General features: G+C 39.6%; 1 protein-coding gene across 1 annotated transcript; it reads right to left on the bottom strand.

The window, feature by feature from the left end:
• Positions 1-1,485: 1,485 nt before the first annotated feature.
• Positions 1,486-15,910, bottom strand: QRSL1 (glutaminyl-tRNA amidotransferase subunit QRSL1). The gene is made up of 11 exons (XM_042820993.1): positions 15,818-15,910; positions 15,474-15,633; positions 14,945-15,043; positions 13,469-13,565; positions 11,273-11,449; positions 9,383-9,558; positions 9,155-9,267; positions 7,444-7,636; positions 6,941-7,058; positions 4,913-5,118; positions 1,486-4,618 (listed from the first exon to the last, which is right to left on the bottom strand). Exons 1-11 carry the CDS (start codon positions 15,839-15,841, stop codon positions 4,407-4,409), a joined length of 1,575 nt encoding a protein of 524 aa, XP_042676927.1. The 5' UTR covers positions 15,842-15,910; the 3' UTR covers positions 1,486-4,406.
• Between the last annotated feature and the right edge of the window lie 125 nt (positions 15,911-16,035).

Below are 16,035 nucleotides of genomic sequence, written 5' to 3'. Positions count from 1 at the left end.
GGAAGAATGCAACTGTGATTTACAAACACAATAGTGAATTAAACACAAGGAGTGAGAAGGCATATTTAAGCAGAACAATATTGCCTTGAGCAAATAGGTGTGTGGCTCAGCTGCAATCAGTTTTTAACAAAACATTCTGAATTGGAGAAAGAATCCAGAGTTCTCTATAGGTGAGACAGATTTTAATACATTTATAGAGATGACTGCATGAAATTCTTACCCGTAAAGAGAGATCTGCCTCACAAGGTCCCTGCTGTGTGTTCCAAAGCTTTCTGTTGTTAATAATGATTTTTGGTTAGGTAGATATTGTGTACCAGTCTCAGATAGTGGAACTCCTTTTTGAACTAAATACTTGCAAATGCAAGTCTGATCTTGGACTAAATCACACAGACTCTAGTCCAGAGAGGTATAACTCAAAAATGCATCCACCTTGAAAGATTTCAGCTTAGGAACATGAAATTGGGGAACCTCCTTCACCATAGTTTTGCTTCCCTGTCCCCAGTTGTGTGTGGCAGCCCCTTGGCTTCCCATTTCTTTCTCCAGGTGCCCTACGCTGCTGAGCTGAAGAATCCTTTTACTACTGTTCAACAGCAACCATGGGAGGATGCCCATGCTAGGTGGGGAAAAAGAGTCTTGTTTACAAAAAAAGTTAGCTTGGAATTCCTTTATTGCATCTAAAAATTAATCAGTCAAAGGAGTGGTAAACTGAGATAGTAATGTTTTTCTTTTCATGCCTCTTTCTACATTGGTGTAATCACATACCTTTCTCTTCAGTTGAGAGACAGAATCACAGAATTGTAGGGGTTGGAAGGGACCTCAATGACCTCCAGAGATCATTGAGTTCAACCCCCCTGCCAAAGCAGGTTCCCTACACCAGACATAATGAAAAAAAAAAAAAAAACAAACAAATGTAGGTTGCTCCTTTTTGCTTTTTTTTTCCTAACTACTTGGAGTACTGGGCAGGCTGATCTAGTGGTTGGCAACCCTGCCTGGGGCAGGGAGGGTTGGAACTAGATGATCATTAAAGTACTCTCCAACATAAGCCATCCTATGATTCTCTGGTAGTGTTCTGGTCACTGGTTTATATGGCAGTCAAACTTCCTTTTAACCTTACTAGTCTCAGATTTTCAGACACACTCCTTTATTCTCTTCAGTTGCCTGTGTCCAGTGGTAACGCAACATTACAGCTCACACAGGAAATATACTCAGGGCACTGAAGGAAAACCCTGGGATGCCCCAGGCAGCAGTGCTGCCAGCCCATTTCTTATTGCCTTCCAGATAGACTAAGTCCTAGCTACATCTTAAAAGAAGTGAAAAAATGGCTAACAAACACTATGTAATGTGAGGTCACAGTAACTATTAAGTGACCTAGAAACTGAGAAATGTGGTAATTGTGAAGTAGCTGCACTCAGAAGTTTGCTTTGAATTTGCTCTCAGTGTGAGCCCATTAAGGAAGATGAGGAGAACACGTGCACAGAAAGTATATGAACTGCAACCCAGAATAAAGTTGTATTTAAAAACACCTTATAGCAAAAGGTCTTACTTTTCTGTTCAAATTAACTTCTCCTTTACATAATACCCTTACCATTTCCCAGTGCCTGGAGAAAGATTTCACACCCTCAACCATTTGAGCAGATTGCTTGTTTGTTAATGTTCCAGCTATTGTTTCCTTCTGGAAGCACTGGAATTATCCTCTAGCTACAAATCAGGGCTGCCTGTGTGATAGGGTTACACCTAGCCACCTGCTGTGGCTGTGTTACAATACCATAAAAGTTTCAACTGTATTATTTCTGTAAATTGTTTTTCAAGGCAACTGTACAAAATGTTCATATGAACTTTTTTTTTTTTGGTCTTTTTTCCCCCTAGACTTACTGTCTTGTGTTCTGAAATTGCTCTGCTTCTCTGAGAAAGGTTTTTGAGCTCTTAATAATCCATCATAGAAACTTTTGCTGTTTAAAATTCTGGAGCCATGACTTGGCACTAGGAGCAGCTGCACAAAGATCTGGTTGGAGATATCACTCACAATCCTTCTGCCATCTGAGTTAGGCCGGGCTGTCACACTACTTCAGGATCTCCTGAAGGGTTCAGAATCAACTGTAAGAGAGAATTTTCTAGCATGATGATATTACAATTCCCTTAGACACTCTTGCTTACATCCTGAAGTTGCTCAGCCACACTGATTCTTAAGCTCTAACCTCAGGCTTGGTGAGATTCCAGTATTAGGAAAGTGCAGGAAAGGCATCTGGTACACGTGGTCCCCAAAACCACAAAACAGCAGGGGAGTAGGAGGAGGACAGAAGATTTGTCAGGGCTGCTTTCAACCTACTGACCCAGAAACTTATCAATCTAACCTGATGTTTTGTTTCCAAGTCTTGTTACTGTCTAATACAAAGGTGGGTCTCAATCACTAACAAAGTTATAAATGCCATGCTATTCAGGGCTGTAGGATAGATGTCTGTCTAGTGTGTATTTTACTGCATATTTCATTGCATAGTTATTCTACACCTTGAAATCTATTAACAGAAGAAATTCTGAAGAATTTGTGTCAGAACAACCATTTGCCTCTATCATCTGAATGCTCATTTGAAGGATACTGGAAACTGGATTCAGTGCTCTGCTTTACAAAGAAGTAGAGCAGGAATGAGACCAGTTTCCCTTCACCTACCCCTGCTTGGCAAATGTGCCTTTATCCAGGTTTTCCATCATATTTGTTTTAACAGCAGAGGAAGTCTGACGAGACAACTTGTCTAGCATAAGTAGACGCTTTCCTCTGGGCCAGCAGTCAGTCCAGAACTAACTTCTGATGTAGAGAGCAATTTTCTACTTGCTTGTTCTCTTCCATAATACTCTAAAGCTCTTTATGCTCAAGGAATGCTCTCCCCAGTCAGGATTTTATCTCTCATCAAAACACCTTGATCCTTACTTTAAGAACTGCTAAGCAGGACCTGACTGCAAATCAAAAAAGTAGGGATTTCAAGGTAGATAGTGAATAATCATACTGACAGCTCTGGCTTGTAGGCAGCTAGAGCACAAGGCACACATGGTGACAGTATGATTAGAGCATAAGTAAATTATTAAACAAGACAGTAGTTAAAGTAAAGTAGTCTTTTGGGGCCACTATTTATCACCATTCACTAACAGTAAAACCAAGCACCCTGAAGACTGTTTTATACATACATCATAGCATAGCATCAGACTAAAACAAGGCATACCTTCTTTTATAATCCTTACAAAAACAAAATAAAATTAATTGTGTGGGACTTAATTGTGTGGGAAAGGTATTGGCATAGCTGGCATCGGGCTGTGGGAAATTCTTCATTTGTGATTTTTAGGAATGGTAATTTTTTTTTTTTTTTTTTTTACAGGTGACAGCATGGTCTAAGACATTAAACATTCAGGAAGATTCCACATGTTACAGTATCACAATAGTTTTCCCTCACCCTACACTCCTTATGTGTGCAAGCTGTAAACTGTGACTGAAAACAAACGATGTAAAATCAAATCTACAAACTTAAAACTCCATACTTTTTCCAGCTTTAGAAAAACAGAAACTACAGCAATAGCAACTGCTTCTCAGTTGTTTAATTTGTCTCCTGGTGTACTAACATTATAGCTGGGAAACTTATTTCAAACTATTTTTGTTCTGAATGAGCTTCCATGAAGGAATAGATGGCATTACTTGTATGGAGAGTTACACTATAGAAAATAAAACGAATGCTAAAAAATTAACCACTGATTATAGAGAATTACAATTAAGGCAGAAAAGGATTAATCAGCATCTTTTCCCTGAAGAAGTCTGGAATTCATCCTTCTGATGATGGATGTAACCAGAATCTGCAAGATTTGTATACATAGAAGGTACTTCATCTCCTGCTGAGAGTTTGTTAGAGTGAGGATGGAGGGAGTTGTTGTTTGTTTGCTTTTAAAATCAACTATGTCTATGCTGTTTTCTTGATTTCATTTGTATTTACTGGTTGGCAAATGGACTCTCAATAACTTTGTTCCATTACAGCTTGTCTGGTTGTTTCCATTACCAAAGTCTATGTTCCAGAGAGAAATCAAGCTCCCTGGCAACCATGCAATTTTCACATGAAAATTCAGGTTAGTTCTTTAATGAGCCAGATACCTTACATGCCCTCTGGGGATGGAAAAAAGCAGCTTCACAGATGTAAGATAAATAACTTCAATCTGGTGTTTTTAATATCAGTAAGAAGTGGCTCTTAGTAAGATATACATGTTTACTTAATGATTTGCTTTGCCTTAATTAATAATGGAAAATTATTATTCCATCCTGCATAACAGCATATCATTGTCTTAAACTGTTGGTGGTTTTTTTTTCTTGCATAAGTACATTTTTAAACTATCCCCAACAGCCTTCCTGCTTTTGCTGACCAGCAAATCTGATACTATGAAAAAGAAGCAGATTTCTGATGCTGAAGGACACCGTTGTCATGTTTCTTCACTTCTTCTAGCTGAATCACTGGGAATTGTACTTGTTTTTCAAACCATTTGGCTACTGTGAGCAGCTGCTTCTCTTGGAATGAACGCCCAATGAACTGAAGCCCAATTGGCAAGCCTCTTCCTGAAAGAGCTGTAGGAACATTTACGGCTGGCAGTCCTGAAACAAAAGAAGTTATTCACACAAAGGCTTGCTATTAAACAAATCCAGTTAGAGTCATTTTTGTAACAATTCTGAGAGAATCAGAGCAGTTCAGTAGCATTTTAAAATCTACCCCTACATTATGAAGCATTTTACAAACGCTCACTGTACTTATGTATAGAGTTGTTAACTTTCTATTGTAAGTTAACAAGAGGGGGGAGGTATCTCAATTCTGTGTAAGAGGTTAAAAGGTTGAAGGGAATGGATGTTACAGGCAGGAGAAAACACAGTTGAACTCCTGCCCCTGCTCACCAGCCATGTTTGCAGCCTGTGTTAGGATGTCATCTTCCGTGCTGCGGGTTCTGTTGTCTTCTTTGATGAATTCCATATACGGGAGTGCATCGCTCAGAGTGGTAGGAGTGAGTAAAATATCAATACCACTTCCAAAAACCTTCACAAAGTCATTGGCAATGAGACGTCTGACTTTCTGTGCCTTGACAAAGTAATCCTCATAATTCCTAGAAAGAAATACGGGTGTGAGGGTGGAATGCTACGATTCTGAACACACAGCAATTGCTTAGTTACCATAGAAAAGATAAACTCTATATTCCTCCTGATTAAGAGGCTAACATGTATTTGAGTTTCTCATATACCACAAGCTTAGTCACCAAACACAGTGCTTACGCTCTCATAGCCACGAAGACGTCAGAGAAAGAAGACACAAGAAAATTCTGTTGAAGAAAGGTGAAGGAAAAACAAAACCCAGTTTAAAATAGCTGAGGATCAGAATAATGCTATATGGCCTTTCTGGAACTAAACCGTATATTGGATTTCACTGCAGAAAGGCACAGTAAAGTCTAGAAATACTACAGAAGCAAAGCAGGTTTGCAAAATAGGCGTTAAGCTCTAGGATTCAATCCAGCTAGACACTTAATGAATGTGAAAAACTCCTGTAATCTCTGCAGACATCCAAATGGACTTAAAAGCAAGAATGTGTTTCTAGTACGCTTCTTACTAAACTATGCTCTTTCCTCTATTTTTTTTTCCCTATATTAGTGTTGGGTTTATGGCTTTCTAAACTGTCTTTATGCTATCCTGAAGCAGAAACAAATCAGTTAGCTTTATATTTATTGCTCTTTTTAATTTCACAAGTAGAACTGGCAAACATGTAACAGAATTCATAACTTCAGAGTTTAGTTTCAAAAGCAATCACCAACAGTTACTCTTTAAAAAAAATTAAAATACTGATAAATCAAACCCACTCTGTTAATTCTGATGCAATGACTATAAATAACCATCAATGCATGAATGATCACATAGTTATTTTATAAAAAGCAAGAACAAAATATTCTGTGAAATGCACTGTTTGCAGGAAACAGAGATGTTTGTACTTTGTCTCAAGAACGCTTGCAGAACCCTGGATTTTGTTCTTCAAAAGTAACTTACTGTTGCCAGAGACAGGACTCTCTTGTTCAGTCCTAATGGAACACAATCTTATGCTCCTTCACAAAAAAGTGAGCTGCATGAAATTTAAAGCAGTCTTTGGAAAGCTGACCTGGACAGTTGTGACCAGAACGAGCATACTTGGCAGGACTATCGGCATTCCATAAAAGCTGCTTCTTATCTACTGACAACATTCCTGTCTATGAGAGTAACTAGAAGTCACTTGTGATGAATGCTGTTGCTGAGAGAAGGAGCTTTGTCATGCGCTTGTTTTGAGACAAATTACAGGACCAGTTTCTCTGTTAGTATCTAAACAAGTTAAGTATGACTCCTGCTTACTCTATCATACTAGGATAGTAAATAAGGAGCAAAAAATGGAGATGAAAAAGTTAAATTCATTAGTTCAGGCACCTCTGCCTTCTCTCCACTGCATACTAAGGCAGAGATCTATAGTTAATTGAACTGTGTATCATCTGTCTTGCTCTAGAAGACCTCAGCAGAATGCACCAGCAGTTTTTCTGTGCAGCTTTAATGAGACTAATACCTACAGAACTTACAATGTTACAAGAGAGATGGCTTTACTGTGATTTCAGTGTCTTCCTACAGGATATATTTTTCCTTATTTTAACTATTAGGTGACAACAATGCTCTGATGGGGAAAAAAAAATAATCACAAGGATGTTTTACTTAATTCAGAAGGCTCCCTGGGTAAGGAAAAACATTTTCATTCACTGCTAACAGTTCACTGGTTACTACATAGCTAAAGCAGTAATAACAATAGAAGTAGCTACTAGCTTGAGGACAATTCTTTTTCATGTCTTGAGGAACAATTCTTTTCTATTTGCTTAACAAATTATGAACTTAATAAAGTTGAGTTTGAAGATGTGTTCCACTTACTGTTTCAACAAGAAGTAGTTTCCTGATAGAATTCTTCCTCTTACAACATCATTAAATCCTTCTCGTCGTGTTGCAGCATACATGCTTTCTGTGGACTTGTTCACGTCAGAACGATGTCCTGGAAAGAAAAGGCAATTTAGAAATAGTTTTTGTGATTCTTAAGATTCAATAACATAATGGTACACATCATAGTACAATAGGCTGCAGTTTGCAGCAGACTGATGTTCTGCTATTCTGGAAAAATCCACAAACCATATTCCTTCCATGTTCCATTACAGAGAAGATTTTAAGCCCAGACACTCACATGTGCATGAGTGAAACACAATAAAATATTTATTTATTCAGCTCTTATGTGCACAAGGTTTTTATTCTATTCCAATCCAAAAGAACATCAAACAGTCAACTATGAAACACATACTATCAAAACTGATATTTCTTAATGCCACTTAGCAAGGTTTCTGTTGCCTGAGAACAACAAAAAATAATAATTTAAAAGGCCTTACCATATTCCAGTCCGTCAAACCTGGCCATATTTGATGCCACTTCTGCAGTGCAGAGCACATGATAGCAGACAATTGAGTAACGGGTGTGTGGTAAACTCACTTCAACTACTTTAGCACCTGCATTCTTAAAGAGGTCAGCAGCCTTTGACCAAACAGCCAGAATTTCACTAGAAAGCCCTGGTACCTGGTACTCCTTAGAGAAAAACAAGAATAAATGATGTTTACTTTTACTGGCCACCAACATATAAATACTATTTGCTAAAAATACTTTGAAACTATTAACACTGTGTGCTTTTAAATACTTACTGCAGCCTATCACATCTACTAAATATTATAAAAGCAAGCAATACTAAATAAACTCTAAATAAACTAATAAAGAATATTATGATCACCTTAGCAAATTGTAACCCATAACACAATCCATAATGGAATTTCAGCAGTTTTCTTCTGGAGAAGTGTCCACTTGTTCATCTAGACATAGAGACCACACCGCATGGTTCTACAGTTCATGGGTAGAAGCTGTGCAGATGTAAGCCCTAATACTAGGGGTATTTTCAGCAGGGAATAAGCTATGCTCACAGCACATCAGCACCTACTAGCACACCTCAGCCAAACAAGCAACCCACCAGAGAACTACAATCACAAGGTTGGGATAGGACTGACTTAGACAAGCAACATTCTTGTTTTAAGATATTTGCTTCAGTTCAAGCTCAAAATAACTGGGTCAAAATACCATGTGATCTCTGAACAGCAACGACTCACACATATTATCATAATATATGCATTAACCTGTTTGGGTTAATCTGTAGCAGCAGAAAACAATTGTCCAAGGGATATGAATAATTTATCAATACTACTATTTTAGATTTATCAAAATCTAAACAGTATGCAGAAAATTAATTTTCTAGACGTATTTTTCTTTTTTTTTTTTGCATTTCACAGATTCTGAATAATTAACTGTCAGTGGGCATCTCTTCTTACAAAATTGAATCTTCTGGTTTACCTGTTCTGTCACAGGTTCAAGTACTGGGAATCAAACCAACAAATGTGACACACATTGTTTTTTTGAAGACAGAACCTTTACAAAACCATAAAAGGTAATTAAAAAATAGGCTGCAGCTCCAAATGTCATGCTTAAATTACAAGCATACTTACAAGAACGACTGAATTACGTGCATTACAAACCAAATTACTCGATGAAAACATTAGCGGCTATCGTGAAGTTTTCTTTCCATCCCTGTTTGAGCTCTGTGAGTCACAGCTCCTTGTGCCATTCAATTGCCTTTAAAATTATGCTGTATCACAGTGCCATTTAAACAAGGATTTCAAAAAACTGTACAAGTAGTACTAGTACAACTAACCTCACTGTAAAAAGTCACTAAAAATAACTAGTATGAAGTTGTGGAGGTATCTGATGAAAAAGCCATAGAGAAGCAAGATCTGAAGCCCCTCATTTTCCCTGGAACTTCCTGGCAGCGTTTCCCACAGTGATGACGAAGCATTTAAGACAAAGTGTTAGCGGATGCTCGCTCTGAATCACCTATGTGGGCAATAGAGCACATACTGCTCTTTTCTGGGAGCTGCTCATACTGTTTTCACTTTTCAAATTATGAGAAATTGGGTGGTGACAGGCAATACACAAATACTTTCTTTTGGAAGGAGTTACATTTGCCATTCTTGTTCTCAACTGTTGATGGGATTTAAACGTTACCTTAGGAATTCCTATGGAGAGCTTGCTGACATCAGTCAAACTTGGCAGTGCAAATGGCTGAAAGATGTCCTGAATTGTGGTAGAGTCTTTAGGATCATGTCCAGCAAGTGAACCTGAAACATGACATGACACATTGAAGAGCAGGAAAATGCACACTGGGTAGATGGAATTCAGCCTGTTTTTTGAACAAAGACATAGAGCATACAAAGATATATGTAGTAGAAATACCTAGCACAACAGCTGCATCATCCACACATCTGGTTAGGATTCCTGGCACATCCATGGAGTTCACTAGAGGAATGAGACCATGGCGAGAGATCAGTCCATATGTTGGCTTTAAACCTACTACACCACAGTGAGCAGCAGGATTTCTGGTAGATCCTCCTGTGTCTGACCCTAAAGCTCTACGGTTTCAAAAGGGTTACCGTTAGTAAAATGATTCAGAACATCTCCAAACAATACTTATGGCTTTAAGATGCATGGATTTAAAAATGTCTGAGTTCTTCCCAACTAAAAGTCATAACCACGCACTCTAAACATTAGCCCACTCCCTACATCTGCTATTTTTCAGCTGTTCTCAGCATTTTTCTTAGGACCTCTGAATTAGCCACTGGGAGAGATTGGTTCTCTCTACAAATCAGAGGTAGATAAATAGAAATCAGGCATTCAGAATAGGGCTCTAAAGACCTAGTTCCTACTTCTCTGTTGGTCCGTTCCAATTCTGTGGTCTGTGAAAGATGTCTTGTGTTTTAGTTTATGATTTTCAGATATTCGTGACCATTTATTCATTAATGAATGATGACATGAAGTATCACAATCCAGCATACAAAGCAGTGGTAACACAGTATGCTTTTTGCCCTCAATAACAAGGCAGGCTTTTCAAAGTCTAGCTAAGAGGTTCTTCCTGTTTCCAAGCCAAAAAAGTATAGTAGAACACCCAATTTAGAGTAGTTTCAACGCAATTCTTTTTCTTCTCTTTAAGTTGAATTCCTTTACTGCTCTTTCACAAGTGAAATCTTGTTCCAAACTGAAATTTTCACTGTAAAAATTTCAATGAAATAGCAAAGTCACGTTGAAATTGAGGTTCTCTTGGTTTTAGTGACTTTAAACTCAAAATCCACTTAAAAAATGGAAGTACTTTAATCAGAATAAAAAATAAAACCTTAAGTTTTATTCCTAAAACGATGGGGTTTTTAAAAGTAGTAATCTCTGGGAGCAAAAATATTTTACCATGTAGACAAATATAATACATGGGTAAACAAAGACATAATAACTAAAGATTATTTAAAACATCTTCCAGTTAAGAACACAACTGAGCAAGCATTCTCAAATGTAACTCTCGAAACTGCATAAAGTGTAAATTTCAGTATAAAGATTTCAGTGTAAAAAGGAACAGATTTCCTTTAACAGATGGATGAGGAAGAGAGTATAAACAATCAATTTGTTAAATAGTGTGTTGCTATTCCATGCAGATAATTGTTGTAAAAAAAATTTTTAATAAACTAAAACTCTTTAACTTTTTAAAAACAGATAAAATTCCAAGTATTTTTATAAACTGGCTTCCTGTTTTCAAACTGGGTATTTGAAAGCTTTTAGATGTCAAATCTCACGTATCCATATTATCACATACCCAGCTATAAAAACAGAGGCCAGGAGGAAGGATTTCTAAACTGTTACATGTCAACAGACACCTCATCATTTGCTGAATTAAGTTTTCAGTGTGTACATGTTTAACATACTTAAAGAGGTAGAGGATATGTCTCTGTTATTTTTAAGAGTATGTGGGAATAACAATAATACTGTCATTCCTTTACTGCCATTATCACTTTGCCTCATGCAGTGCAAAGCGCTCACATCAGTACACTGAATAACATTCTAAATGAATAAGCCTTACTCTGCCTACAGGAAATCATGCTGGCTTCATGCTATGCCATGAAAAACTGAAGATGCTGAAATAAATTCTCACAAGCCAGTGCAAATAATGCTCCCATCTCAGACAAGATCAACATCTTTTCCACAATTTAATCCATAAACTGCATTATTAGAAAATTACTGAGTGAAAACCTTACAATGTATTTCAAGACATTTCATTAAAAACAATTCCAAAAAGCTTCTTACGCAAAACATGTGAAAGCTGATACAGCAGCTGCACTGCCTCCAGAGCTCCCTCCTGTTATTACCCAGTTAGAGTTTTCAGGCTCAGAATCAGATCTGGGTACAGATTTTTCCTTGTACTGTCTTGAATAACTCCAGGGATTTCTGACTGGTCCAAATGCCCCATCTGTACTCCCAGATCTAAGACAGAAGAAATAGGGACAGAAGTGACAGACAACACATTGCTTTCCAAGTTTTTCTTTATCTCGTTCCTCATCCCTTACTCTAATAAATTCAATTTCAACACAAAAAGACTGGCATATGTACAGTTTAGTGCAGACAGATAACGTGCACAAGTCGAAATATTCAAAGGGACCATCCTCTGCCACAGAACCTCAGCTTCTGTTAGTAGGTGGCAAGGGTGGCTGCCCAGGGAGGTTGTGGAATCTCCTTCTCTGGAGATGTTCAAGACCTGCCTGGATGCCTACCTGTGTGACCTGCTGTAGGGAACCTGCTCTGTGCAGGGGGGTTGGACTCGATGATCTCTGGAGGTCCCTCCCAACCCCTACAATTCTGTGATTCTGTAAGGGGTGGGAGGTAGGTGGGCTTTAACATTCCTTCCAACATGAGTCATTCTGTGATTCTAAAGCCACTGGAAAGGATGCTAACAGAAAAATATAAAACAAACTTAATGTACCTAAAGGTAAAACTATCTATCTGCTATAAAACAAAAGTACTCTGGCTTCCCAAGCCTGCATTTGGAAAAAGATGAGCACTGCCTTGTGGGACACTGCTCTGGAGAAGGGGGGAAAAGCCCCGCAATACCAGCAACAGGTGCTCCTCTGTAAATAACCCACGATTACTTACTCTATAGCTCTCCCCTGAGGTCACAGTCTGCTGTTTCAGAATGTTAGACTGGCTTGTTGGAATCTGGTTTCAGCCTGTGATAATCTAGATGCAGGCTGCCACCAGAAGCAGGGAGGATCTTTCCACCTTCCTTGCAACTGCCACCTCAGGTTCCCCAACTCCATAATGTTGGTGTTATTAGCCAGATCAGCTGAGCTGGCAGTTTACACAGTTGAAAATGAACCTAATTGAGACACTGCTTTTCAGCTGGATCATCTTCCTCATCAAGCTGATGGTGCAGCCATGTTGGTGATGGCATGAGACCATGCAAATACACAGTACAGAAAAGAGAGGCTGAGGGTGAGATAACCCTTAGAATCCTGTGCGTTAGTGAGCTTAGATTACTTCTAGCCCTCCCTAATGAAAGGGTTTGGTTGCTTTTTCTTCTCCTCTGCTTTTTCCCTGCTTTCCCCCTGAGGCATGTCTCTGACATGGAAATGACTTTATCCAAAATGATCCAATCGAAGTATTTTAACCCAACCAAACCTACACCTTTGGCTTAGGAAAAATAAAAACAAAGCCAAAACACAACACTTAATTTTTCTCATTGGTAGCTGAAGTGCTGGACATTGACAGAATCGTTAAGGTTGGAAAAGACCTTTAAGATCATCTAGTCCAACCATCAACCATTACCACTAAACCATATCTTTCAGTATCCAACAGATCTGGTGACAGAGGCTCCTGTCTCTGCTCAGGGCTGCCCCACACTACTGCATGCTGCTGCCTTCACTGATTTGTCAGAGAACAAATTTGTGACAGTATTTTCCAATTTCTTTTTCCTAGCAGAATTCACCAATATTAGGCAACAGTTGCACAGGCAATTCAAAGTGCTGCTCTAAATTAGCCCATTCACAACAAATCAGAGTACTCATACATGTTAATCCAGTGGTTGGGACAGATGGTAACTGTCTCAAGGCCATAACAATAATTAGTTAAGGGCAGAAACCACCAGTAAGAAAGGAGAAAAAAAAAGTCAGCAAATAGCCGGTGTGGTAACCAGATCTATTTGCTACTGGATATGCAAGTCTGTTTGCCTTCTGCTTTCTGCAAAGGCTATGCTACTCTTCCCCCTGAAACACAGCCATAGTTGAACTCTATGTTCATAAAAAAACTGACATGTAGATAACTTACACAACAGTAAAAATGTTCATGCAATATTTGAGAAATTCAGGCAACTCTAAATTCTCTTTGCAGATTAGCGTTTGTTTTTTTCTAACATGACAGAAAGAAGAGTTTAAGGATTATGCATAGAACAGATGGTGTGTAATCTGTTTAATGTAGAATCACATGTTAAAAATAATAAACATCACTCACCCCATTGCAAATTCATCTAGGTTTGTTTTTCCTAAAAGCACAGCTCCCTGATCCAGTAACTTCTGAACCACTGTAGCATTGTAAGGAGAAATATAACCTGAAAGCAATCAAAACAGTTAAGGGAGTGGTTGATGAGATATGGTTGATTTCTAAAAGTAGCTACTCTTCTGAACACTTAAAATTTGTCACTATTTGTGCATAAAAGTTACCACTGCACAGTGCCCAAATTTTGCTTCAACAGACAATATGGGTAATTCTCAAGATTTAGCAAAAGCAAACTAAATACTGTTTTGTCTGTAATGCTTTTTTTTTTCCCTCCACAATTTACAATACAGTAATTCTGGATTATACATTTCCAGAACTAAGCCTTCAGACAAACAAGTTACCACAGCAGTAGCAAATTATGGCATTTGGGCAATTTGCAGACGAGTGCTAAGCTATCTCAAATTATTCCCCTTACGATGAGATGGGGGAGCATATTGTTAATCACAAGCTGAAATACAAACTGGCTCTCCTGTGACCAACTGTGTGCACCTTCAGCCACTTTGACCTCATACAAACAGTGAGTTCTGTGCCACTTCCACAAGATCCTGGGTTGTAACTAACTTCCTCTGTGAATAATGACAGTGATTTCTCCAGCCTCATTCTCAGCTGGAACAAGGACAACATCACTCCTAAAACTCTCTACCATTAATCTGCAATAAAGCACGGTGGGTCTGAGAACGTGCTTAAGGAAAAACAGCTCAGGTAATGGAACACATTCTTTAAATTGCAATACCGTATTTTGTTTCTTCTGTTAAGGTAATAGGATTACCTCAGGTAAATCAGCAGAAGTTTATCTTCCTCAAGACTTCAAAGTTTCACTTTATGCAGAATGAAGAAGAAAATAAGAAATGTTTACTACTTTCACTTTCACTATGGAAACATTAGAGTGTCTTGAAAATTTTCCTGGAGTGTTAATAGAAACAATAAGCTTGGGAAATTTTAAAGAATTAAAAAGTCATACAAACCTGTTCTGTAAAGCAGGAATGCAGAGAATTGTTAATATCTACTCTTCCTACAGCAATATGAAAGCACTACATAATGCAACGGTTATAAACAGAACACAAAAGGACTGTTTGCATTTTGCTGGACACAACAGCAAACACTACTGACTGCTCTCCTCTGTAAATCTAAGTGTAACATGTGAACTACAGAATGACTCCATTTAGATAGGCCAGAATAACCATTGCATTGTTAATGGCAGCGTAGATACATGAATAAAGGAGAAAATGCACTTGCATAAGAAAAAGATACACCTGTAATACTAGATGATCTTGACAGAGGAAATCAGATAAACACGTTTCCTCAAATCAGCTCAGCTCATTTTTGAAAATGTTTGGATCTCTGGAAGACTTCACTCCACTAAGCCTCTGAGGAGAAAAGACAGAGCTCCAATTTCACCTTGAAAGCTCTACTGCATCTCTCATACTGTACCTTTTAGCATGTTTGATGCACATGTTGTTTCAATGCCAGCTGTATTAAAGTTGTCCTTCACTGCAATGGGAACTCCGTCCAGCTCACTCAGTGGCTGACCTGCATTAGGAATTATTGCAAAGACCACACAGACTGCATCAGTGTGCTACGTACAGTCAATTACAATTTACTTTACGTGTCACTTCGGGTGCTTTTTGCAAGTACAAGAACTAACCATTTAGCATTTGATGGGTGTCTATTACATTCTCAAGACCCATTGCCTAGAACTCCTATAAGCCCTATGCCCAGAGCAGTCCCTGCAAGGCACAGTGGCTCCTAAGGCAGCAGGCAGCTGCTTTCAGTCAAGTCAGCTGCCCCAGCAGAGTCCTTGTTGCTTCCAATGAGATGACATCCTGCTTATCTCAGCCCTGGGTGCTGTGTGCACCCACTCCATCCCAGGAGCCAGCATGTCCGCCCACCTGACACACACTGCATACAATAAAAGCACTCTTTCACCAGGAGCGTCACCCTTATAAACAGGCTGCCGTACCTCTTCGGTATCTTTTCTCCGACTCCTCAGCCTGCTTTAATGCAGTTTCTTCCGCTACCGTAATGTAGGCGTTGAGAAACTGGGTGCTTCTGATGAGAGCGAGGCACCTCTGGCAGAGCTCTGTGGGGGTGACCTGTCCTTCCTTTAGCGCTGCTGAGATCTGAAAGAGGCCACAGCGGTCAGCGGCACGAAGCTGCTACCAGACTCCAACCCAGCACATCTCGGCAATAAAACGCGCCCCTGCGGGGACGCAGTCAGGCCCTGGCGAGCCGCGGTCACCTTGAGCCCACCCCGCCGGCCGAGCGCAGCACCCGCACCGCACTGCTCGGCCCGGGGCCGCTCACCTGACGCAGAGAAGCGCGCAGCATGGCGGCTCGCTCCCCGCGGCCTCACACCTCTACGACCCCTATCCCGGCCCGTCCCGGCGCTGCGCCGAGCGCCTGGGCGCCGCCATCTTGCCGCAACACCGAGCGGCGCCATTGGCGGAACGGCCAAGACGGCGGCCGCCCATTGGGCCGGGGCACCGAAGGGGCGCTGAGGATCTGAGAGACTCCCGGCGGGG

The sequence above is a fragment of the Centrocercus urophasianus genome, unplaced genomic scaffold (assembly GCF_019232065.1).
Source record: "Centrocercus urophasianus isolate 14NV4802_14NV808 unplaced genomic scaffold, USGS_Curo_1.0 seq_10, whole genome shotgun sequence".
Lineage (NCBI taxonomy): Eukaryota > Metazoa > Chordata > Aves > Galliformes > Phasianidae > Centrocercus > Centrocercus urophasianus.
This window is presented reverse-complemented; position numbering and strand designations above follow the sequence as displayed.